The 23,236-nt window shown below is 36.8% G+C and overlaps 1 protein-coding gene across 2 annotated transcripts in view; it reads left to right on the top strand.

Annotated features, from left to right (window-relative positions):
* Window positions 1-23,236, top strand: part of slc44a5a (solute carrier family 44 member 5a) — a 109,238-nt gene that overhangs the window by 77,521 nt on the left and 8,481 nt on the right. For both annotated transcript variants that reach the window (XM_048164387.1, XM_048164388.1), the window contains exons 3-19: window positions 6,475-6,548; window positions 11,570-11,654; window positions 12,415-12,499; window positions 12,584-12,712; window positions 13,774-13,834; window positions 16,501-16,624; window positions 17,287-17,370; window positions 17,789-17,901; window positions 19,037-19,168; window positions 19,258-19,357; window positions 19,452-19,544; window positions 21,119-21,206; window positions 21,412-21,674; window positions 21,764-21,858; window positions 22,061-22,164; window positions 22,991-23,064; window positions 23,154-23,224. In XM_048164387.1, coding sequence (XP_048020344.1) covers window positions 6,475-6,548; window positions 11,570-11,654; window positions 12,415-12,499; window positions 12,584-12,712; window positions 13,774-13,834; window positions 16,501-16,624; window positions 17,287-17,370; window positions 17,789-17,901; window positions 19,037-19,168; window positions 19,258-19,357; window positions 19,452-19,544; window positions 21,119-21,206; window positions 21,412-21,674; window positions 21,764-21,858; window positions 22,061-22,164; window positions 22,991-23,064; window positions 23,154-23,224 — 1,775 coding nt within the window. The remainder of the gene's footprint in view (window positions 1-6,474; window positions 6,549-11,569; window positions 11,655-12,414; window positions 12,500-12,583; window positions 12,713-13,773; window positions 13,835-16,500; window positions 16,625-17,286; window positions 17,371-17,788; window positions 17,902-19,036; window positions 19,169-19,257; window positions 19,358-19,451; window positions 19,545-21,118; window positions 21,207-21,411; window positions 21,675-21,763; window positions 21,859-22,060; window positions 22,165-22,990; window positions 23,065-23,153; window positions 23,225-23,236) is intronic.

A 23,236-nucleotide genomic window follows, 5' to 3' on the forward strand; every position in this document is an offset into this window, starting at 1 on the left:
AGTACATTAGCAACATGCTAACAAAACATTTAGGAAGACAATTTACAAATATCACTAAAAATATCATAATATCATGGATCATGTCAGTTATTATTGCTCTATCTGCCATTTTTCGCTATTGTCCTTGCTGTGCACAGATCCAGACGTTAATACTGGCTGCCCTTGTGTAATGCCTTGAACATGAGCTGGCATATGCAAATATTGGGGGCGTACATATTAATGATCCCGACTGTTACATAACAGTTGGTGTTATGTTGAGATTCGCCTGTTCTTCGGAGGTCTTTTAAACAAATGAGATTTACATAAGAAGGAGGAAACAATGGTGTTTGAGACTCACTGTATGTCATTTCCATGTACTGAACTCTTGTTATTTAACTATGACAAGGTAAATTCAATTTTTAATTCTAGGGCACCTTTAACTTTAGTTAGTGTGTAATGTTGCTGTTAGAGCACAAACAACATCTGCAAAGTTAAGACGCTCAAAGTTCAAAGCAAAGGGAGATATTTTCTTTTAAAGAAATAGCTTTTTAAGGACTACATCAAACGGCTGGTAGGGACTACAACAAGCTTCTTCCTGGGGTAGTGACATCACTAACCCTGAAATTTACATAAACCCTGCCCCCCAAGAACACACAACAAAGGGGTGAGGCCATGTTATTGCAATACAGTACATAACACAAATGCAATAGCATGTCATAAAAGCAAGATGACAACATGATTATAACCGTAATTAAACTAAACTATACCTGTTCAATCTTCATGCAGCATATATTCTCTGGCTCGCATCTTACAACAGTTCCCACATGAACGATTTATAGATTATCATAACAGAATATGCTAATCAATGACTTTAAGATATCCCACATCAGCTACGTAAATTAAGCAACTAACCATTCAGAAACATCCTGTTGCGTTCTACATGTTGTCACTTCTTCTTGAGTCTCTCCATCATTGTCTGACTTCGGTTTGAACATAAAAGGCTGAACAGTCTTTGTGAGGTAATCAGCGCTGCTAACACTATGTGCTGCTAACCTGGTGCTAACACAAGCTCTTGAAACTCCACTCTCTGCTTAGGAGAAGCAGCTCATTTGCATTTAAAGGGACACACAACAAAACGGAGCGTTTTTGCTCACCCTCAAAAAGTGACACATTTAACATGCTATAAATAATGATCTGTGGGATATTTTGAGCTAAAACTTCACATACACACTCTGAGGACATCAGAGACTTATTTTACATCTTGTAAAAATGGCATTATACCACCCCTTTAATATTTCCCTTCATTATTTCCTAGGATGCATCATCATCATGCTAAATTCACTGATCATGAGGGAGGCATCTTCCCTCATCTTTCAATATGAAAGGTCATACTATAATAATTGAATACTTAATTGTTTTGTATGTTGTTGTAATAAGAGATGTGTATAGAGCTTGAACTTTTTGAACAGTTTATAAAAAGTTCCACCTTTCAACCTCTATGCTCTTATTGAAATTACTCAGACACAGCTGTCTCCTCCAAAGAATCATTTTCATCAAACCCTTTGAGAGGCAAGCAAAGTAATTTGTTTCCAGCGAGAGAATTAGACATTTATAATTACTTTCTGCTTTCAGCAGTGCAATTTTCTTACTGCCAGCCCATATTCAGCTTCAAAATATGACAAGCAAATATTTCTTTTATGAGTTCTGAAGAAGGTCTTTTAGTGCAATATCCAGACACAACCTGCTTACCAAGAGTATGTTTATGTGTCTGTTTTGCAAAACACAAATAAATCATAAAATGAGACAAATGAAAGATAAAAAGTTTAGTATGGGATGTTTGAAAGCTGGATAAGTCATAAATCCAAAATAAACAAACAAACTGTGGAATCTCCATTTTCTCATAATAACTGGAATCTGAAAGCAATCTTTAAGCAGTTAAAAAAGTGAGTGATAAACATGGTTAAATATAAGCAGAATAATAATACTACAATCAAGGACCATATATAATCTATGAATGTAGATGTTGTCTTTATAACCGATTGATTAGAAATGTAAAATGTTAGAAATTAATCTTATATTATTTATTTACTGAAAGACCAGTAAATCTTCATAAGGTTCTGATTGGTCCATGGGTAATGGTAGCATTTGCGCAGGAATAATTTACTACTTTCCAATGTAAATCTGTGGTGAAAAATGGAACTGCAGCATGCTCTAATTGAGAGCCATCGGGGCAGATTTCAGGCTGCCTTGCTTATTTTCACATTACCTTACGTAAACCTCGCTCTAGACCATGACGACATTAATCCGCTTCAGCTGTTAGTCTGCATCAGGTCAGTACCTAGTGTGGAGTAGCAAATTAATCGAAGTATAAATCCTTTGGTTTAAACATGCTCATGTGAATAGCCTTTATATACAGTAGTTCTGTTGTGTTTGTTTTATATTTGTTCTGAGAATAGACATGACTTTGTTTTCCTCATTGGAATTCCTACACAAGTTGTAACATTCTAAAACAATATTCAGAGGCAATAAATACTACAAGATGGCATTCTATGCATGTGTCATGTGTACTAAAGCCTTTTAATCATCATTAGAGTGCCACCCTCAGGCTGAATAACACAATCTCTGCCAAAAGTGTGTTCAGCGATTAGAATATAAAGTTTAAAATTTATATAAAATATAAAATTTACGTCCAGGAGCCGCTACTGCTTCTATAGAACCCCATTGAACCTTTTTTTCTAAGAGTGTATAATCTTCAACCAGGTACAACTCACTGTAATTGTAATAAACTGTACAGTGAACTTATCGATTCCGAAGTACTTCGATTAAAGTACTTTCAAGGCCTGATGAGTTCTTTGGCGCTTGACATGTGATTAACACAGCACATTGTCTCTGCCTTTCTTTCTCTTACTTGTAGAGTTGCTCTTCTTCTCTATTCTCCATATCACTGTCGACCTTGTCAAAGATGTGCATGTGCGACACCATCTCTAGAGTATTAGATGTGCAGTAGCAGTAGATGTGACCTTGCTGCTCAGTGTTATCAGCTCACGTTTGAAAGATGTGCCTAAACTCAACATCCTATCGACTTTTTGGTCGATATTCAGTACATGAAATTGCATACGTAAGGGATAATGTTCAGTCAGCCAGTCTTCATCTGTTTTAAGTTCTCTTTCATCCAGCTTTTTATCAGTTCCTGTTGTTTTGAGCAAATATTCACGCAGCAAAAGGGTTTAAAATAATGTTAGGTCTTAATTCTTAGAAAAGGGGGGAAACTTGTAGTAATATAAGTTATTAAAGTGCCCATATAATGCTATTTTAATAGTTCAAAATTTGGTTTTCAAGGTCTTTTACAATATGTTTACATGCATTCAAGGTCAAAAAACACTTTCTAATTTTCTCAGAACATTGGAGCAACTTTTCTCAGTGTCTGAGACAGTTAGATAAAGGATTCAGTCTTTCTAAACTCCTCATTTCTATGAGCCCACTGCACTCTGATTGGTCAGACTGCCCAGACTGTTGTGATTGGTCTACTCTGCTCTGATTGGTCAGACAGCCCAGACTGTTGTGATTGGTCTACAACTTACAGCACGTGTCGGAAACCAAACGCCCATTACCATATCTGAATTTTAGCTCTGGTGGCTTCCTCAGCACTTAACAATGGCATCAGTTTTATTGTATCAATTCCAGGATCAGGCCTTAATGCTTTAAATGTGAATGCGTAGTGGATTTGCTTTCACAGCTCAGAAAACAGCATCTTCTCAACACGTCGACAGCACAAACCAAACTCTTCCAGTCTCAGCTACAACTACAGTGTTTAAGGGTCAAAGGAGAAGTTATTTGCCGGCAACCAATGAAGACTGGAATAATGCAAATTTGTTACAAACATACGTAGGTTTGTGCAGGAAGTCAGAGACTAAGACTACTGATGACTGACTTCAGGCAGTTTCAGGCATAATTGTTTCTTTCTTTTGGGAGACAATAATTGTATTTATCGTGCACTTTCATCTTTAAAGGTGCCCTAGAATTAAATATTGAATTTATATTGGCATAGTTAAATAACAAGAGTTCAGTACATGGAAATGACATACACTGAGTTTCAAACTCCATTGTTTCCTCTTTCTTATATAAATCTCATTTGTTTAAAAGACCTCTGAAGAACAGGCGAATCTCAACATAACACCGACTGTTACGTAACAGTCGGGATCATTAATATGTACGCCCCCAATATTTGCATATGCCAGTCCATGATCAAGCCATTAGACAAGGGCAGCTAGTATTAACGTCTGGATGTGCATAGCAGAATCATCAGACTAGGTAAGCAAGCAAGAACAATAGCGAAAAATGGCAGATGGAGCATTAATAACTGACATGATCCATGATAACATGAGATTTTTAGTGATATTTGTGAATTGTCTTTCTAAATGTTTTGTTAGCATGTTGCTAATGTACTGTTAAATGTGGTTAAAGTTACCATAGTTTATTACTGTATTCAGGGAGACAAGAGAGCCGTCGCTATTTTCATTTTTAAATACTTGCAGTCTGTATAATGCATAAACACAACTTCATTCTTTATAAATCTCTCCAACAGTGCGTAATGTTAGCTTTAGCCATGCAGCATAGCCTCAAACTCATTCAGAATCAAATGTAAACATCCAAATAAATACAATACTCACATAATCCGACACATGCATGCAGCATGCATGACGAACATCTTGTAAAGATCCATTTTGAGGGTTATATTAGCTGTGTAAACTGTGTTTATGCTGTTCAATGCAAGCGCGAGCTCTGGGGGAGGGGGAGCACGAGAATTAAAGGGGCTGCAACCTATATCGGTGCATAGTTAATAATGCCCCAAAATAGGCAGTTAAAAAAATTAATAAAAAAAAATCTATGGGGTATTTTGAGCTGAAACTTCACAGACACATTCAGGGGACACCTTAGACTTATATTACATCTTTTAAAAAGAAGTTCTAGGGCACCTTTAAAACTTTGCAGACTTTTACATTCACAGGGGCATTTTTACCACATTGAATTTAATATGAATTCAAGAGATTGTTAAGTATGAAACTGTTCATTTTAATTGTTGTTTATTTCAAAGCCCAAAATCACCATTTTAAGGGTGTTTGGATACAGACTTTTTCATGTATTTCAAAACTTTGGCTGTGATGTCAAATAATAGTGTATGATTTTTGTTGGATAATCACAACCGTTGGGTTACACATATTGGGTCACTATGCTGGGTTATTTTCCAAAAATATTGGGTCATTTTTAACATCATTGGGCTATTTTTATTAATGACCAAGCTGTTGGGTTCCTGCAGTGACAATTCAAATTTTAACGGTCAAGTAACAGTCAATGGAAAGAAGCTGCATGTCAAACATATTAAATACCTGTAGTTCTGACGACCTAAAAATATAACATGTATGCCTTAAAGGTGCCGTAGAACGTTCAAAAGATGTAATATAAGTCTAAGGTGTCCCCTGAATGTGTCTGTGAAGTTTCAGCTCAAAATACCCATTAGATTTTTTTTAATTAATTTTTTTAACTTTTGGGGCATCATTAACTATGCACCAATTCAGGCTGCAGCCCCTTTAAATATCTCGCTCCCTGCCCTCCCGAGCTCTCGACTATAAGTGCAGTTATACAGTATTTAGTATTTATTTGTATGTTTACATTTGATTCTGAATGAGTTTGAGGCTATGCTCTGTGGCTAAAGCTAACATTACACACTGTTGGAGAGATTTACAAAGAATGAAGTTGTGTTTATGAATTATACAGACTGCAAGTGTTTAAAAATGAAAATAGCGACGGCTCTTGTCTCCGCGAATACAGTAATAAACAATGGTAACTTTTACCACATTTAACAGTACATTAGCAACATGCTAACGAAACATTTAGAAAGATAATTTACAAATATCACTAAAAATATAATGTTATCATGGATCATGTCAGTTATTATTGCTCCATCTGCCATTTTTTGCTATTGTCCTTGCTTGCTTACCTAGTCTGATGATTCAGCTGTGCACAGATCCAGACGTTAATACTGGCTGCCCTTGTGTAATGCCTTGAACATGAGCTGGCATATGCAAATATTGGGGTCATACATATTAATGATCCCGACTGTTACGTAACAGTCAGTGTTATGTTGAGATTCACCTGTTTTCCGGAGGTCTTTTAAACAAATGAGATTTATATAAGAAGGAGGAAGCAATGGTGTTTGAAACTCAACGTATGTCTTTTCCATGTACTGAACTCTTGTTATTCAACTATGTCGAGGTAAATTCAATTTTTGATTCTAGGGCACCTTTAAGTCTTAAGAAACTAATGTGTATAATAATATTCAAGTAAATTGAAAATTTCTCATTCAGGTTTTCATTAAATTGGTTATGTAAGATTTATTTTTGTGATAACATTTCATTCACAAGTTTATGGGAAATAATACGTCTTAAGATCATTTAATGAGATGAGACTGCATTTGCATTGTCTTTTCTTTTGCAGAGGCTGCACAGATGTGCTGTGCTGTGTGCTCTTCATCATTGTCATCCTCGGCTACATTGCACTAGGCACTGTGGGTAAGTGCTGCATCTGCCTTCTTACTGAAGGAACTTACTGTAATAATTTATCTTGTGAGATAAACAGCAGGCTAGATCATTAGAGTATCATAATACAAGCAAATATATGTTCCATGATAACAGGTGCAATAAATAACAATTATTTCAAAAATTAGACAAAGGTATAAAGGGTTTTTTTTCTCAAGGATTATGTTGTAAGCTTATTTAGCTGCTTTCATGTGACACATATTGAATAATTAATTATTATCATTATTGATTGATGACTACTGATCTTTGTTTTGTTAAAAAACTGTGCAGTTGTGTTGTAAATGCTAGTTGTAGATAATGATTTCACAAGCTTACCAAGGGCAAGTCACGTGAACAGTTTTTCTGTTTTGCTTTGTTTTTTTGTTTTGTTTTCCATCTTGACTTCCCAACATTACATTTGAGAGATATATTTTGGAAGAGCATGTTTTGTTATACCCTCACCTGGCTATAAATACAAAAAAAATCACAATGTGGCATTTCCGATGTAATGATTGTAAAGGTCATGCCACCCCACTTCTAGTGGGAAAGAAATTGCTTGTTATTTGAAAAACTACATTGTTTTGAAAACACTACTGGCATGCTAATAAAAATGTTATAGTATATGTTACTAGTTAGTTTCTCCCAAAATCTTAATGAAGTAGAACTTCTGGCTGGTTGGCATAATTGCATAGAGTGTGGTGGTTTTAAATTCTTTCTCCTATCCAGTAATTAAAATACTGATCTGCAGGGCCAGCAACCAATATTTCTCATGTTGGTTACTGGCCCTTTGATCAGATCAGGCGTCTTCCTCTAATTCTGAACCACTCGAGAGAAAAACAAGCTTTAACAAGAACCCCATAGACTGCAGATGAATCAACATCCAACATATAAAGATGCTAAAGTGGGTGTTCGGTACATAAAAGACTGAAAAATAGATAGAAAGAGAAGGAGAGATATAGCATCTCTCTTTCTGAGGAATATTTTTGAGAATGAAGAGCAAAGTCTGTGCATTCCTTGTCAGCTCCTCTGATGTAAGATCATACATGAATATTTTATGATATTCAACTCCACCAGGAGCTTCTCCACAGTTCTTCTCTCCACTTCAAAGCGTGGCTAAAGTTAACGCTAATGCTAATAATACTCTACGCACTTCTTACGGTGGATAAGCTGATGCAAGAAGCATTGCCACAGGGATGGCTTTGTTCTGTTAGCATATACTGTTTGTTTCAAGGACAAAAAGACCTTGGGCCTGAGTTCGGAAATGCCATAATTTCGTCACATCAAACGATTTTGATCCTCATTCATATTATGCTGTGGGATCTTCCTGAGTGATTTACTGATATCAAGCACATCATTGTACTGTACATCCAGACCCTTGGTGCCGATGGCCACGATGACACACACATGCCTTCACAGCAAATGCTGATTGTGTTTGAAGTGCATAAATGATAAGCGAGGCAGGGGCACGGAGAGCCCTTGTTTGAAAACCCCTCACATAGATGGCCACTAGTTTCACAGCGTGATGTTCCCGCTGGAAGAGGAAATGAGAGTCACTTTGAAGGCTTGCTGTAGATGTAGGGCGCGGCTCCACCAGAGATGAGATAAGTACAGTGGTGTTACTTTTAACTAAGGCCATACTCTTTCTCCAAGCATTATTATGACCGTGATACGGCTGATAGTTTATATATATATATATATATATATATATATATATATATATATATATATATATATATATGTATACAGTATATATATATATATATATATATATATAGAGAGAGAGAGAGAGAGAGAGAGAGAGAGAGAGAGAGAGAGAGAAACCAAAATTTATTCAGTCACCTTGAACATTTCATTCATTAATACAGTTTATTCACTACAAAAATGGTAATAAAATATGACAAGATCTCAGAGTTAAGCTGTGTCAGAAAAAAATCATCTTAATTATGTCAGATAACACTTAAGCAAAGGTCAAAGAAGAATTTTTGGGTATAATATGTCACAGTTTACTTTATTTTGCTATCCTCACATAAATGAACTATAGTGTCCTGCACCCACTAGTAAAGATTATAGGCTATACAACTAATACAACTAGTTGAAACAAGTCAAAAACGATCAGCAGTTTTCTAGTTTTGTTTTGGTTTGTTTGTTTTTGTTTACTTTTTTGTGGTTTACTTTGTTTTTATTTTATTTTATTTTGTTCTGTTTTCTTTTTTTAATCTGTTTTGTTTTGGGTTTTATGTATTTGTTTTTTATGTTTTTTTGTTTTTTGAGAGATATATTTTGGGCTCATTGATAAGTTTGAGATAACTAATAAAACATTCACAAGTCAAAAACTTGTGACGAACGGCATTTTTTGTTTAGTTTGTTTTGTATTGTTCTGTTCTTTTGGTTTGTTTTTTGTTTTGCTTTTTTGTTTCTTTTGTTGTTTTTTGTTTTGTTCATTTTGTGTTTTTGTTTTGCTTTTTTGTCTTCTGGATTTTTTTGTTTGTTCTGGGGTTTTTTGTGTTTCTTTTGGTTTTGTTTTGTGTTTTTTGTTTTTTAAAGAGAGAGAGGGAGAGAGATTTTAGGCTCCACCAGATATGAGATTAGTACAGCGGCATGTGTTTTCACTAAGGTTGTTCTGTTTCTCCAAGCACGGCTATGAACACAATGATACAGCTGACAAGTCAAGCTGTACCTGCATTGAATGTAAACACCTTACATCCTGTCTCACAATCTGCAAAGTGCTCCATCACTCAGATCCCTCCATGAACAGCATGAAGCACAGTGGTCTAGCCTCATTTTGCGGGGTCTGTGCAGGCACTAATGGGAAGCAATAATGCTATTACTTCAGATTGCCCCTGGCAGAAGAATGATGTCACCCTGTAAGAGCTGCCCCCACCCCCCCCAAAAAAAGACCACTCAAATCTCCCTCTGCTACAGGCAAAAGATGAAATCACCTATGACATCATCCTTAAGACACTTTGTCTCGTGACCGCTGTAGTCTCAGATATTCAGCATTCTGGATGCAGAAAACGTGTGGTTACTTCATCTTATATATATTGGAGTATAAAGAGCATCACTTTGAAATATTCACATTGCGTGACATGTATTTTTTTGCTGAACTTTGCTACTACTATTTTTTGCATGCATTTTTGTGGCCAAAGTTATTGCAGCTTAACTCTAGCATTAAAGCGAGGCATTGTGGTGCGAATCTCATTTCACAGCTCTGTGAAATGCAGCTCTAATAGCCTTTGCTCAGCAGGTGACTTCACATGGAGCTGTAGCACGCAGAGCTTTTGAGTTGTTTTTCAGTTTCATTCAGAACAATTTTCAGATGACAGAAATCGTTTTGCTATGTGAGGAGAGAAATAGCATCTTGAGTACCTTATGTTAGCGGCCTGTAGAATGTGGATGCTATTACATTAACTGATGTCTCTGTGTATTAACATTTTATTTGTTGGTTGATTGTTGGAAAATGCTGGGGACAGAATTTTTCATGTTAGAAGATTTATTAAGAGACTATATTTCTCATGAAGATTTGCTGTGAAATAGCATTTATTCACCAAAATATGCAAAATCACAGATGTGGCTCATCATACAGTAATTTAATTTTGCGAATTACAACTCTGTTTCATATCTATATCAAAGAGATTACAAACAGACTTTGATACAAGGTTGTTTCTATAGTGACTTCATCCTAAAATAGGACTGGAATCAATTATTCCTCCAGTTTTATTTGAATGGATTTAATCATCCTGAGCAATACTGTCATATAAACAAGGGTCTCCCAAGTCATTATATGCTCATGAGATAGATGTATTAGATATGTGGTTATTTTATAGGTCCCTGAAGTGAAATTTTTTGCTGTTACATGACAGTGTGCTACTAATACGTATGTATTATTATGTAACCAAATTATGGATTTAGAGGAGGACCACAAGGGCTGAGAGGGGCATTTGGCAGTAGAATCTTTTATTTCACTGATGAAAATTCAATATTTCATTATGATCCCTGTAAAGAACATTTGGAAATTTTTTCCCTCTTGAATAGACATTTGCCAATATTTGATAATACAATATATCACGATAATGAATATACATGATATTGTTACCGTGGGCACCTCAAAATACAGTGAATAATTATCTATTACGAATTGTTTTATATTACATTTTAAGAATACTTATACTTATACTTATACTTACCTATCAACCGTATAAAATCCACAACACCGCTGTATGCGGCGTCAAAGAGGCATGCGTACTATGTAAACAAACCCAGCATGCATGAGAAGCACATGGCAGAATGTGTGAAAGAAATGAATGAAAGTGCACGTTCACTCTCTGACAGCAGAGGGCGCTGATGGAACAGCAGAAATGCAGCGGTTACCCCGGAAACCACGTTAACAAAGCAGCTGCTGTACTACAGTTTTTAAAATGCTTCAAACAGCCATTCATTTTTTTGTAATCTCAACGTTGTTCATCACAGCATCAAATACTTAGTACTTAAAGATTTAATAGGCTATTTTCAAACTTAAACATTTTTATATTTTAATATGGACTACAACATGCCCTATAATCTTTGATTTTTTTTCTGATTATTTGTTATTGTTCAGTAACACTTGATGACGTAAGGCTTCATTAGTTAACATGTTAATTCATTATTACCAAACTGACAATGAAAAATACTATTATTATAGCATTTATTAGCATTTAAAGTAGCATTTATTAATCTTAGTTAATGTTAATTTCTAGTTGATGTTTATGAACATTAGTAAAGTTGAAAGTTGTAATGGACCTAAAACTAACAATGATCAGTTGTATTTTTTAAATAATATTAACAAAAAATAATACCTTCTGTATATAGTTTTTTAAATCTGTTATACTATGACAACACTTTTTTTGCAACTTATTTCAATATCCTGATAATACCGTATACCATGATAAAAGCTTAAGCAATTATCGCAACATGAAAATTTGATACTGTCACATGCCTACTCTTGAATTAATTAATTTAATTGTGTTTCTTTGTCGTAGCATGGATTCACGGAGACCCAAGGAAAGTAATTTACCCCACGGACAGCACGGGTCAGTTCTGTGGGCAGAAGGGCACACCCAATGCGTAAGTGCCAGAAACACCACAAGTCAATCATAAGCTTTGGTGGGAGGGGCCAAAATACACTCCATCCAATAAAAACATCTTTCACCAGCCATGTAATCAGAATATTATGGATTATTACACGTATATTGTACCTTTTATTTCCATTTGTGTATCTATTTACCATATCTAAAGCACAAAATATTAATCCTTAAACCTTCTCAAACTTACATCAATGCTTTTGTGCTGAATTCCCTTTTGTGAGGTTTTATGTTGATTGGCAGCACATAACCTTGGGGAAAATAAAGAACTGTTCATTAGAGGAGCTGGGACACACTGATAAGAGTGTTTGTTATGCACAGCTATAGAGAGAGAGATGTTTACTTGGTGGTGTATGGTTCATAATTAGGAGATGTGATTCCCTCAGTGGCTTATGGAAATATGAGTAGGGGGAATCTGACACAAGGCCTTAATACTTTTTTTCCCAGACAAAAAGATTGAATACTGAGTTTTTATCTATATCATAAAAATTTCTCTCAGCATTTCAGTTATTCAGCAGGCTGGAGGACTCTGGTTATTTAGTGTTGAATCAGGGTTATGTTGTGATTTACAAAGCAACACTGAAAGGAGTTTTATTACAGCGGGATGAGCACTGCAACTGAATGTTTGGAGTGGAAAGCTGCCTAAAACATTGATTTCACCCCATAAACACAGCTGAATAGCTCCACTGACACCTACTGGCAAAATACTGCCATTTTCACACTATAATTCATTTCCTCCGTAGAAAGAAAGCCATATTATTCTACTTCAACATACTGAAATGTGCCAGTCCTGCTGTCCTGATAAACCTCCAGTGCCCTACTACTCAGGTAATACACTTGTTCATCACTAATATTTCTCATTTTACCCCAGCTGAACAGATGTTTTGTCTAAATAACGTAAACTGTTCCTAGATGTGTGTTTCCAAGTGCCCAGATCGATTTGCAACGTACACAGATATGCAGCTCCAATACAGATTCAACAAGAGCCACTGGGATTATTATAAACAGTTCTGCAAGCCAGGCTTCAATAACCCCAAAAAGGTAAATCATACAGGCATGCTGAAGAGTTGCTATGAACTCAATAAATGCACAATGACTATTAGATTTAAAGAACTGAAAAAGAACTCGATAAAATTCAGTTGATGTTAACTGTTTAATAGCTATCTATCCCTTCTGTGTGTTTTCAGAAGACACTGAGGCAATGTGACAAATTAAAAGGGGTACAAAACCTTCCGGAAATTTTATAGTTTATCAAATTAGGCAAATTAAGATCGCAGCTCCCAGACTGTACATTTGTGAAGATACCAGAGTCTGCAAAAGTTGAATGTTTTAATATAAACTTGAAAACTGTTCATCAAATTTCTCCAAAACTGATTTATCTGATCTGTATTATAGCTCTGTATTCTGTATGTCAACAGATGTCTTTTTTCATTTCTCATGAATTTTATGAGAAGTATCTGAGAAATATTCTTTTTAAAATAAATAAAATTTATTTGTATATATATATATATATATATATATATATATATACACACACATACTGTATATTATAATATTATATACAAATACATTTTATTTAAATTGTTCAAAAGTATATATATATCCATTATACTGTATCTCACCAGCTTTGCAAGAGCAACCCCTGAGCAATAAATGTTCCTCAAGTGTCTTTATGAATGCATTTAGACTAGGACAACCCTTTGGAAGAGGTTTGAAGGCACTGCCTCAGCATGTATATCAGTTTACCTCTGTTTTCCAGCAGGGAGTGAGTTGTTTTCTGACAAGAATAATTCCACAGGCTATTTCAGGGCTTTTAAGACATCATTCTCAAGAGCCATTTTGGTTCTGGTGGATTTTTTTTTTCTGCGTAAGTAAGTACTGAACTTTACTTTAGAGAACTTTATGCTCCAGCTGATGTCAGACTGATAGTTTTGCACTGGTTATGTCTATGTTATCTTCTAATGTTCATACCCATAATGTATGTAAATGGATCCTCAGAATAGCGAGCAGTCATTCATCAAATTTCTGACTTGCTAACATTGATAGAGTTGTATGCTGTCATACAGTGGAGTTGTTTAAGGACGTCTCTTTCTTTGTTGCAGTCTGTGGCACAAGTGCTGCGAGATGAGGACTGTCCATCAATGATAGTGCCAAGCCGACCATGTAAGTGCAGTGTGTGTGTGTTTGTGTGTCCTATAGAAAGTCTATGGTATGTCCCCATTTTGATAGCAAAATAAATGTTTGGGTCATTTTCCATTTTGAGTGGAATTTGACGCTGCCTCCTGGCGTTGACGCTATGAGGTCAATGCTTCTGCGTGAACCAGTGTCTGAAGCATGTGTCTAAATGTGCCAATCTGATTGGCTGAACGTATGGACGTTGTGACGTAGCGTAGTACATAAATAGATGCCAGAAATGTGTGTTGACAGCTTCTTTGTCTACAGAAGCCGTATGATTACTGGGCATATGATTTGCAAGCTCCAATCCCACTTGGCCTTTTTCTCAAGGGATAAGGGCCAAGACCCTGCAAGGATTGCCTCCTTCTAGTGGCTCTGTTCTGGTCGGCCCAAGTTTGGTTTGTAGAACTAATGTATCTTCTGGACGACCTCCCCTGGGATATCCCAATCTGGAGAAATCCTCTCTCTCAAGTGCAGGGCACACTATTTAATCCCCGTTAGAGGTCTGGAAGCTTTGAGTCTGGCCTCTGAGGTTACCAGCTCATAGATTCTGGTCTTTTGGCTGAGGTCACTGAGACAATCCTCAATTCTAGAGCTCCTTCTACTAGAAAGCTGTATGCCCTAAAATGGCAACTGTTTGTAATGGTGTGGACAACATGAGGTGAACCCAGTTAACTTTGAGCCTATGTACTAGTCATGTGTTCCCTCTTGGGACCTAGCATTGGTCCTAGGAACCTTAAAGGGGTGGTTCATTGCGATTTCTCTTTTTTAACTTTAGTTAGTGTGTATTGTTGCTGATTTAGCAGTTAGTCAAGGGTCAGTCAGTATTACTTTTCAGTATCCATTTAGGCCAATCTATGCTTTTATGTAACTGACTTAAAAAGTCATGAGAAGTCTTAAAAAAATGATGACTAACTTGTAAGACTAGTCCTAGAGGTTTATGCAACTGGCCCCAGGATCCCGAATCCTTCAGGGTTAACCCAAGCCCAGTCTGTGCTCAACAAGTGCCTGTGCCTATACACAGCCTTGTGGGCAAACTCTGTTGCCTTGGGCGTGGTGACGTTAGACGTTCCCATAGTGTCAATGCCAAACACAGCGTCAAGTTCCACTTAAAAGAGAACATCTCAGGTTACGTATGTAACCTGGTTCCCTGAGAAGGGAACGAGACACTCTGTCATTTTGCCACATCCCAACTACACCTGATTGTCTTCTTCAGACAAATTGAATCTGTCAACGTGTATTTTTGGTATCTCTTTATGGACTCGGAGATGCTCTACACTACGTCATGACGTCCATATGTTCAGCCAATAAGATTGGCGCGTTTATATACGTGCTTCGAACACCGGCTCCCCATAGCTTCCGTGTGAGCCTCGTAACCTGAGCCGTTCTCTTTTGAGTGGAACTCGATGCTGCATTTGCCATTGGCTCTATGGTAAAATTAATTCCAACACCATGACGCAGCATCGAGTTCCCCTCTCAGGGAAGCGGGTTACATATGTAACCTGAGACTTTTTGCCTACATTTTTGTTATTATGAGGGAAAAACCCAAAACCATTAAAGGTGCCCTAAAACTTTTTTTAAAAGATATAATATAAGTCTAAGGTGTCCCCTGAATGTGTCTGTGAAGTTTCAGCTCAAAATACGCCATAGATTTTTTAATTCATTTTTTTAACTGCCTATTTTGGGGCATAATTAGAAATGAGCCGATTCAGGGTGTGTGGCCCTTTAAATCTCGTGCTCCACGCCCCAAGAGCTCGCGCTTGCCTTAAACAACATAAAAAAAGTTCAAACAGCTAATATAACCCTCAAAATGGATCTTTACAAAGTGTTCGTCATGCAGCATGTCTAATCGCGTAAGTACAGTGTTTATTTTGATGTTTACATTGATTCTGAATGAGTTTGAGGCTATGCTCCGTGGCTAACAGCTAATGCTACACTGTTGGAGAGATTTATAAAGAATGAAGTTGTGTTTATGCATTATACAAACTGCAAGTGTTTAAAAATGAAAATACAGTAAGTATTAATACAGTAAAATACAGTAAGAAACGATGATAACTTTAACCACATTTAAGAATACATTAGCAACATGCTAACGAAACATTTAGAAAGACAATTTACAAATATCACTAAAAATATCATGTTATCATGGATCATGTCAGTTATTATCGCTCCATCTGCTATTTTTTGCTATTGTCCTTGCTTGCTTACCTAGTCTGTTGATTCAGCTGTGCACATCAAGACGTTAATACTGGCTGCCCTTGTCTAATGCCTTTCATAATGATAATGTTGGGAACATGGGCTGACATAATATGCAAATATTGGGGGCGTACACCCCGACTGTTATGTAACAGTCGGTGTTATGTTGAGATTCGCCTGTTCTTCAGAGGTCTTTTAAACAAATGAGATTTATATAAGAAGGAGGAAACAATGGAGTTTGAGACTCACTGTATGTCTTTTCCAATTTAACTATGCCGAGGTAAATTCAGTTTTTGAATCTAGGGCACCTTTAATGAACACACAGACTCTTGTTATCATTGCTTCTTGTCAGTATATTTCAGTAAGTGAGTATTAGGTTACATATTACATGTTTTAAGAATCATTATTATTATTCCTTTAGCAGTTGAACATTCTTTTTTTCCTCACTTACATGAAAGTTTTACAGCGCTGCTTCCCAGACTTCATCACCAGAAATGGCACCCTAACAGTCGCTAACAAAACAGCTTTCAAAGATGCACTGGACACAGCCAGAAGTGTGACTGAACTTAGAGATGCAGCCAAGTATGTATATCATCTTCACTATTTAAAGGTGCTAAAGAGGATCTTTTCGTCGACTGAGAAACCAAAGACTGTTAGTGAATTTTTGAAATTTCGAGGGAACGCCTCCCAAAACTTGTGCACGAGTACTGGAACACGAGTGTTTGTTTACCACCGGCATTCACTGTGTCGTGTTAGTGGATTCATTATGTCGGACTCACCGCAGTAACTCATAATCTGCAGTTGTTACTCCTGTCTCCTGATAAAAACATTGCATGCGGCGCCTGTAGAGTGTGGAAAGTTACTGGAGCGAGCAGCCGCGCACGTCTCGCACAAGGAACGTCATGGTAGTGATTGACAAGCCAGAGGGCCAATCGTTTATGCGATGATCGCTTAAACGATTGGCTGATGTTTTTAAGGCCCTACCTCGTGCACAGATGATGTATATTAATATTATTCCTTTCAGTGCACCTAATAAATAGTCTTTTATCAGTTAGTAAAGACAGTTTCAAGTAATATTGCAAAAATGTATAAAACAAAACATCCTCTTTAGCACCTTTAATGAGACAAAATGCTATAGAAAGTAGTTGATTCAGTTTATGTGGTAAAAGCTTCTATTTGACAAACACTGAGCCCTTTATTATCTGATGTGTTTTCTATGCACAAATGCATATTTTTCACTGCAGTGGCATTACAAGTATCCATGAGGCCAAAGAGGTGGGAATGAAGATTGTGGAGGATTATGCCAGTTGTTGGTACTGGATAGTGATGTAAGAAGCTTTCATCTCAGCACATACTGTATTATACATTGACTGAATAACATTAAGTGAGATTTTGTAAGTGAGCATCAGTGAACAAAATGCCAATTAATTTAGAATTTTTATCCATTCTCTTATAAACAAAAAGTAAAAAAGGTTTTTTTTTTAAATCCACATTGATATGAATCTAAAGGAATAATTTATCCAAATATAATAAATATGACCCACGTCATTCCAGACTCAAAGCTTCTCCATAAAAACAACATTTTTATTATTATCCCTTTAATATGGTACATATGAATTATAACTAAATCCAGTGAACTGGAGTAACTGTTATTTGTAATAATCTCTAAATGTGTGCATTGCAGTATAGAATTGCTATATCTCTTTGTTATTGTGTACTTTACTCATAAGTTTCTCAATGTGACAGAGGGCTGGTCATAGCGCTGGTCATCAGTCTGATCTTCATCTTGCTGCTGCGATTCACCGCAGGCTTCCTCCTCTGGTTCATCATCATCACTGTTATTCTGCTCGTGGCCTACGGTCAGTATTTACAGTATATGAACAGTGTAAGACTGTATGTCTTTTCCATAACTCTTGTTATTTAACTATGCCGAGGTATATTCAATTTTTGAATCTAGGGCACCTTTAATGAACACACAGCCTCTTGTTATCATTGCTTCTTGTCAGTATATTTCAGTAAGTGAGTATTAGGTTACATATTACATGTTTTAAGAATCATTATTATTATTCCTTTAGCAGTTGAACATTCTTATAACTATAACTATAGTGTATCTTAATGATTTTTGAAAGCAATTAATACTTTTATTCAGCAAACACACATTAAATTGATCAAAAGTGACACTAAAGACATTTATAACCTTCCAAGAGATTTCTGTTTCAAATAAATGCTGTTCTTTTGAACTTTCTATTAATCAAAGAATCATAATAAATATATGTTTTCCACAGAAGCATATTGATTTCAACATTGATAATAGGAAATGATCTTTGAGCACCAAATCATCATATTAGCATGATTCACTGAAGACTGAAGTAATGATACTGAAAATTCAGCTTTGCCATCACAGGAATAAATTACATTTGAAAATATATTCAAATAGAAAACAGTCATTTTAATTACTATACTATATAAACAGCCAAAAACAGCCAGCACAGCATGGTTTATAGTTTACCAAGTCATAAAATAATAACAACACTTGCTGTTTAATGACTTGGCCTATTTCATACCACAATCACTTGTGGCAACTGTGTTAACTCTGGCAGCGTTTCTACTGTGTAACTCAACCACAGCTCTGAACATAAATTAAAATAATTTCTGGGTTACTATACAGTGAGTTTTTTCCTTCATAACAGCCATAAATTATGAAATGGTTATCAGATGTTGACTATCAAGAATAATTACAAACAAGGTTGTTGAGAAATCAAATTTGCATGTAATTACATTTAACTCATCACATTTAATTTTTAAATGGAAATTAAATTAAATCACATTTCACAGATAATTATAATCTCAACCACATAATTGTGTTGAATATAAACAGCTTTTATCATCTGGATTTATTGAATAGCTGCTGTTTGTGCATCTGCTAAAGCTGTAACCTGTTAATACGAACTGCAAAAGGTCTTTCCGTGAAACAGATCCTTCTCCTGTTTGCAGGTATCTGGCACTGTTACTGGGAGTTCACCGTTCTCAGGCAGACCTCCGGAGCGGACGTCACTATCTCTGACATCGGCTTTCAGACTGACCTCCATGTCTACTTACAACTCAGTCAGACATGGCTAGTCTTCAGTAAGTGATTCGGTCTTCAGTAATTGACTGCGTTTTATGCTTTGAATTTCTGCTGTACTCCTTGTTTCATGTTCTTCTGTTCCTCTTAGTGGTGACTCTGGGTTTGACTGAAGTCTCCATAGTCGTAATACTCATATTCTTGAGAAAGCGGGTTCGCATTGCTATCGCTTTGCTCAGAGAGGGCAGCAGGTGAGTCTCTATTTGTATCTCTCTCCGACCTTCATGTGTGAGCAAAGAGAATAACAGCTGCTTTGATAATCTGTGTGTGTGTGTGTCTCTGCAGGGCCATCAGTTACATCATGTCCGCTCTGTTCTACCCCATCATCACCTTTATGCTGCTGGCCGTCTGTATCGCCTACTGGGCCATGACTGCACTGTATCCTCCTCATTTACTGATATACAACGCTCAAAATCTTCAAGCCAAGCCAGTTATACATGCTTGAAATTCATTTTGTTTGGCAAATAGAAGTACAAAACTAAAATACTGAATAAATTTAACTTAAATGAGTGAGTTGGATGTGATATTGAAGGAAAAGCAGCCAACAAGTGTCCAGCATACATTTTGAACCCCTTCAGTAGCATTTAAAAAGCATCCCAGAATGCACCTCATGAAGCTGGAAAAAAGAGTGGAAAATCAGAGGAATCTCAATTATAAAATAGCTCATTTAACATTTTTATGTTAATATACACCGATCAGGCATAACATTATGACCACCTTCCTTATATTGTGTTGGTCCCCCTTTTGCTGCCAAAACAACCCAGACCCGTCGAGGCATGGACTCCACTAGACCCCTGAAGGTGTGCTGTGGTATCTGGTACCGAGATGTTAGCAGCAGATCCTTTAAGTCCTGTAAGTTGCGAGGTGGGGCCTCCATGGATCGGACTTGTTTGTTCAGTACATCCCACAGATGCTCGATTGGATTGAGATCTGGGGAATTTGGAGGCCAAGTCAACACAGGTCAGCATGAGCACCCTGACTGGCCTGCAACAAACTGCGATGCACTGTGTATTCTGACACCTTTCTATCAGAACCAGCATTAACTTCTTGACCAATTTGAGCCACAGTAGCTGGTCTGTTGGATCGGTCCACACGGGTCAGCCTTCGCTCCCCACGTGCATCAATGAGCCTTGGCCATCCATGACCCTGTCGCCGGTTCACCACTGTTCCTTCCTTGGACCACTTTTAATAGATACTGACCACTGCAGACCGGAAACACCCCACAAGAGCTGCAGTTTTGGAGATGCTCTGACCCGTTCATCTAGCCATCACAATTTGGCCCTTGTCAAACTCGCTCAAATCCTTACGCTTGCCCATTTTCCCTGCTTCTACACATCACATCAACTTTGAGGACAAAATATTCACTTGCTGCCAAATATATCCCACCCACTAACAGGTGTCGTGATGAAGAGATAATCAGTGTTATTCACTTCACCTGTCAATGGTCATAATGTTATGCCTGATCGGTGTATAATTCCCATACTTCCATTTCTGTTATTTTGGGGGAATTAAAAGAATGAGACAGATATTCTCTAGCTGCACTGGAAAGTTTTTTTTTCCGTCCAGTTGGTGGCACTATTATTAACAGCTAATAATGTGAATTTCAGCATAAAAAGTGACCACAATGTGGACGATTGTCCCTTTAAACAGTATCATTTTTAGTAAAGAATTATTATTTGTTCAATAAAAATTATTAAATATTTTTTATTAAATTATTAATTATTGAATTCTATTAAATAACTATTAACAATTATTATTTATTCATTTAAATAATTTATTATATGTTCATTTAAATAAATTAATTAATTATTATTATTATTACTAATAATCATTATAATTATTAATAATTCAAAAAGAAAAAAAGATAACAGTCAAGAACATTTGTAATTTAGCAGAAACTCCAAAAATACTAGTGCCACATATTTGTCTTCAGACCTTAATTAAACCTGAAGCTTTCTTGCATCTTCTGGTGATGCCGTTTACAAAGTCACATCAGTCCATCCCAACTGCAAGTACGCCAACCAAACCTGCAGTCCTGAGGTAAATATCCCCCATTTTATATAGTTGTAATACTTTAATTATTGTTTCCATAATATAAAAATCTGTTTCTAAATGTGTTATTGATATGACAAATAATTGAAATATTTCAGAGAAAGAATAGTAAATTTTTAATGGAATAAAACATTATTTTTCTTCACATCACTGGTGATGATTTAGCATGACTATGCTTTTTCATTATCAACAGAGCTTCAACAGGACCAACATCACCAAGCAGTGTCCAGGTGCTCAGTGTCTTTTTGCATTTTACGGGGGTGAGAGTTTGTACCATCGCTACATCTTCATCCTCCAGCTCTGTAACCTGTTGGTCTTCCTCTGGCTGGTTAATTTCACTATTGCTCTGGGACAGTGCACCATCGCTGGGGCTTTCGCCTCGTATTACTGGGCCCGGAGGAAGCCTGCAGACATCCCCCCCTGCCCAGTATTCTCCTCTTTTTCAAGAGCCATACGGTACAATTCCAGTGTTTCCTATTGAAGTCAAAGCAATGCTCAAAACATGACCTGGAAGAAGATACATTCAGCTGTGCTATGTTTTGCAGGTATCACACAGGGTCTCTTGCTTTTGGCTCTCTCATCCTAGCGGTGGTTCAACTCATTCGAGTCATTTTGGAGTATCTGGACAACAAACTTAAAGGTTGCTTTATGTCCTTATGCCTTTGTCTTTTTTGAAGCAGAAAGGAGCAAAATATAGTCAAAAGGAAACAGAGTCAGTTATGATTTCTATGACAGATAGATTGATAGATAGATTGATAGATTTTGATGGAGTTTGTACAGTATAAAAATCATTATGTCTATGGAAAGACCCAACATTTGTGTATGTGTGTGTGTGTGTTTAGGAGCTCACAATGTGTTTGCACGATTCCTGCTCTGCTGTCTGAAGTGCTGCTTCTGGTGTCTGGAGCGATTTATACGCTTTATGAACAGGAATGCTTATATAATGGTGAGAGTCTGCTATACTGCCCAATCAAATAGAGTGCCCCAGGGATGACGCGTTTTTGTAGGCCAACCCGGAAGTTAGCGGCGCACGGGTTCCCTCGGTTGAAAGCCTATGCATTTTTCCCATATACTTTTGGAAAATCGCAGAAAATAAGCTCTGTGTTTAACAAAGGGTTATGACACTTACACGTTTTGTCTATCAAGATAATCTTTACAAGTTAACACAACATTTACAGATTTTGAAGCCTAAATAAAGTCGTCAGATATAAAAGGCTAACAGTAGGCTATAAACGGACTACAGCACACCATGGTCGTGGATCAACGTCATCACCACCAAGCTTCCTCAAACTGTATTTAAAAAACAACTTTATTTAAAAACATGCTCGCTGATTATGATCTGTGCTGTGTATGAATACTTATCCACTTTTGCATGAGAAATGCTGTCCAAATGTCCCGTTTTTAATGATGACGTCTAAAGTCCCCGCCAAAGGAAGTAGTCCCTTTTAGCAACTTGTTAGCAACCGCCGATTTTAAGACACAGTAAAAGTTTAAAAAATCACAAGTGGGTTATAACTGGTGTGTTTTATGTCATAGATCAAAACGTGAAAGTATTTAGAGGCTTTGTTAACCACAGACCTTATTTCAGGCGATTTAGCAAAAAAACAATTCAAAAAACCCATAGACTTTACGGCGTTGGAACCGGAAGTCCTAAAATGCTAACTCGCTTCCGGGTTTTGCCTACAAAAATGCGTCATACCTGGGGCACTCTATACACATTAAACAAGTAAGTCTTATGTAAGGATGTAATGTATACTTGTGTTTCATACTAGATTGCTATTTATGGAAAGAACTTTTGCACATCGGCGCGGGAGGCGTTCTATTTATTGATGAGGAATGTAGTGAGGTGAGAATATTCTGTGCAGTATGTCAGTGAACAAGCAGTGAGATCAGAACTGACCGTCCTCTTACTGTAGTTTCTCTTCTCTGCCGCAGGGTGGCAGTGTTGGACAAAGTCACCGACTTCTTGCTCTTCCTGGGGAAACTATTGATAGCAGGGAGTGTTGGTGAGTGTTGGC

Source organism: Megalobrama amblycephala, linkage group LG17, assembly GCF_018812025.1.
Source record: "Megalobrama amblycephala isolate DHTTF-2021 linkage group LG17, ASM1881202v1, whole genome shotgun sequence".
Classification (NCBI taxonomy): Eukaryota; Metazoa; Chordata; class Actinopteri; order Cypriniformes; family Xenocyprididae; genus Megalobrama; species Megalobrama amblycephala.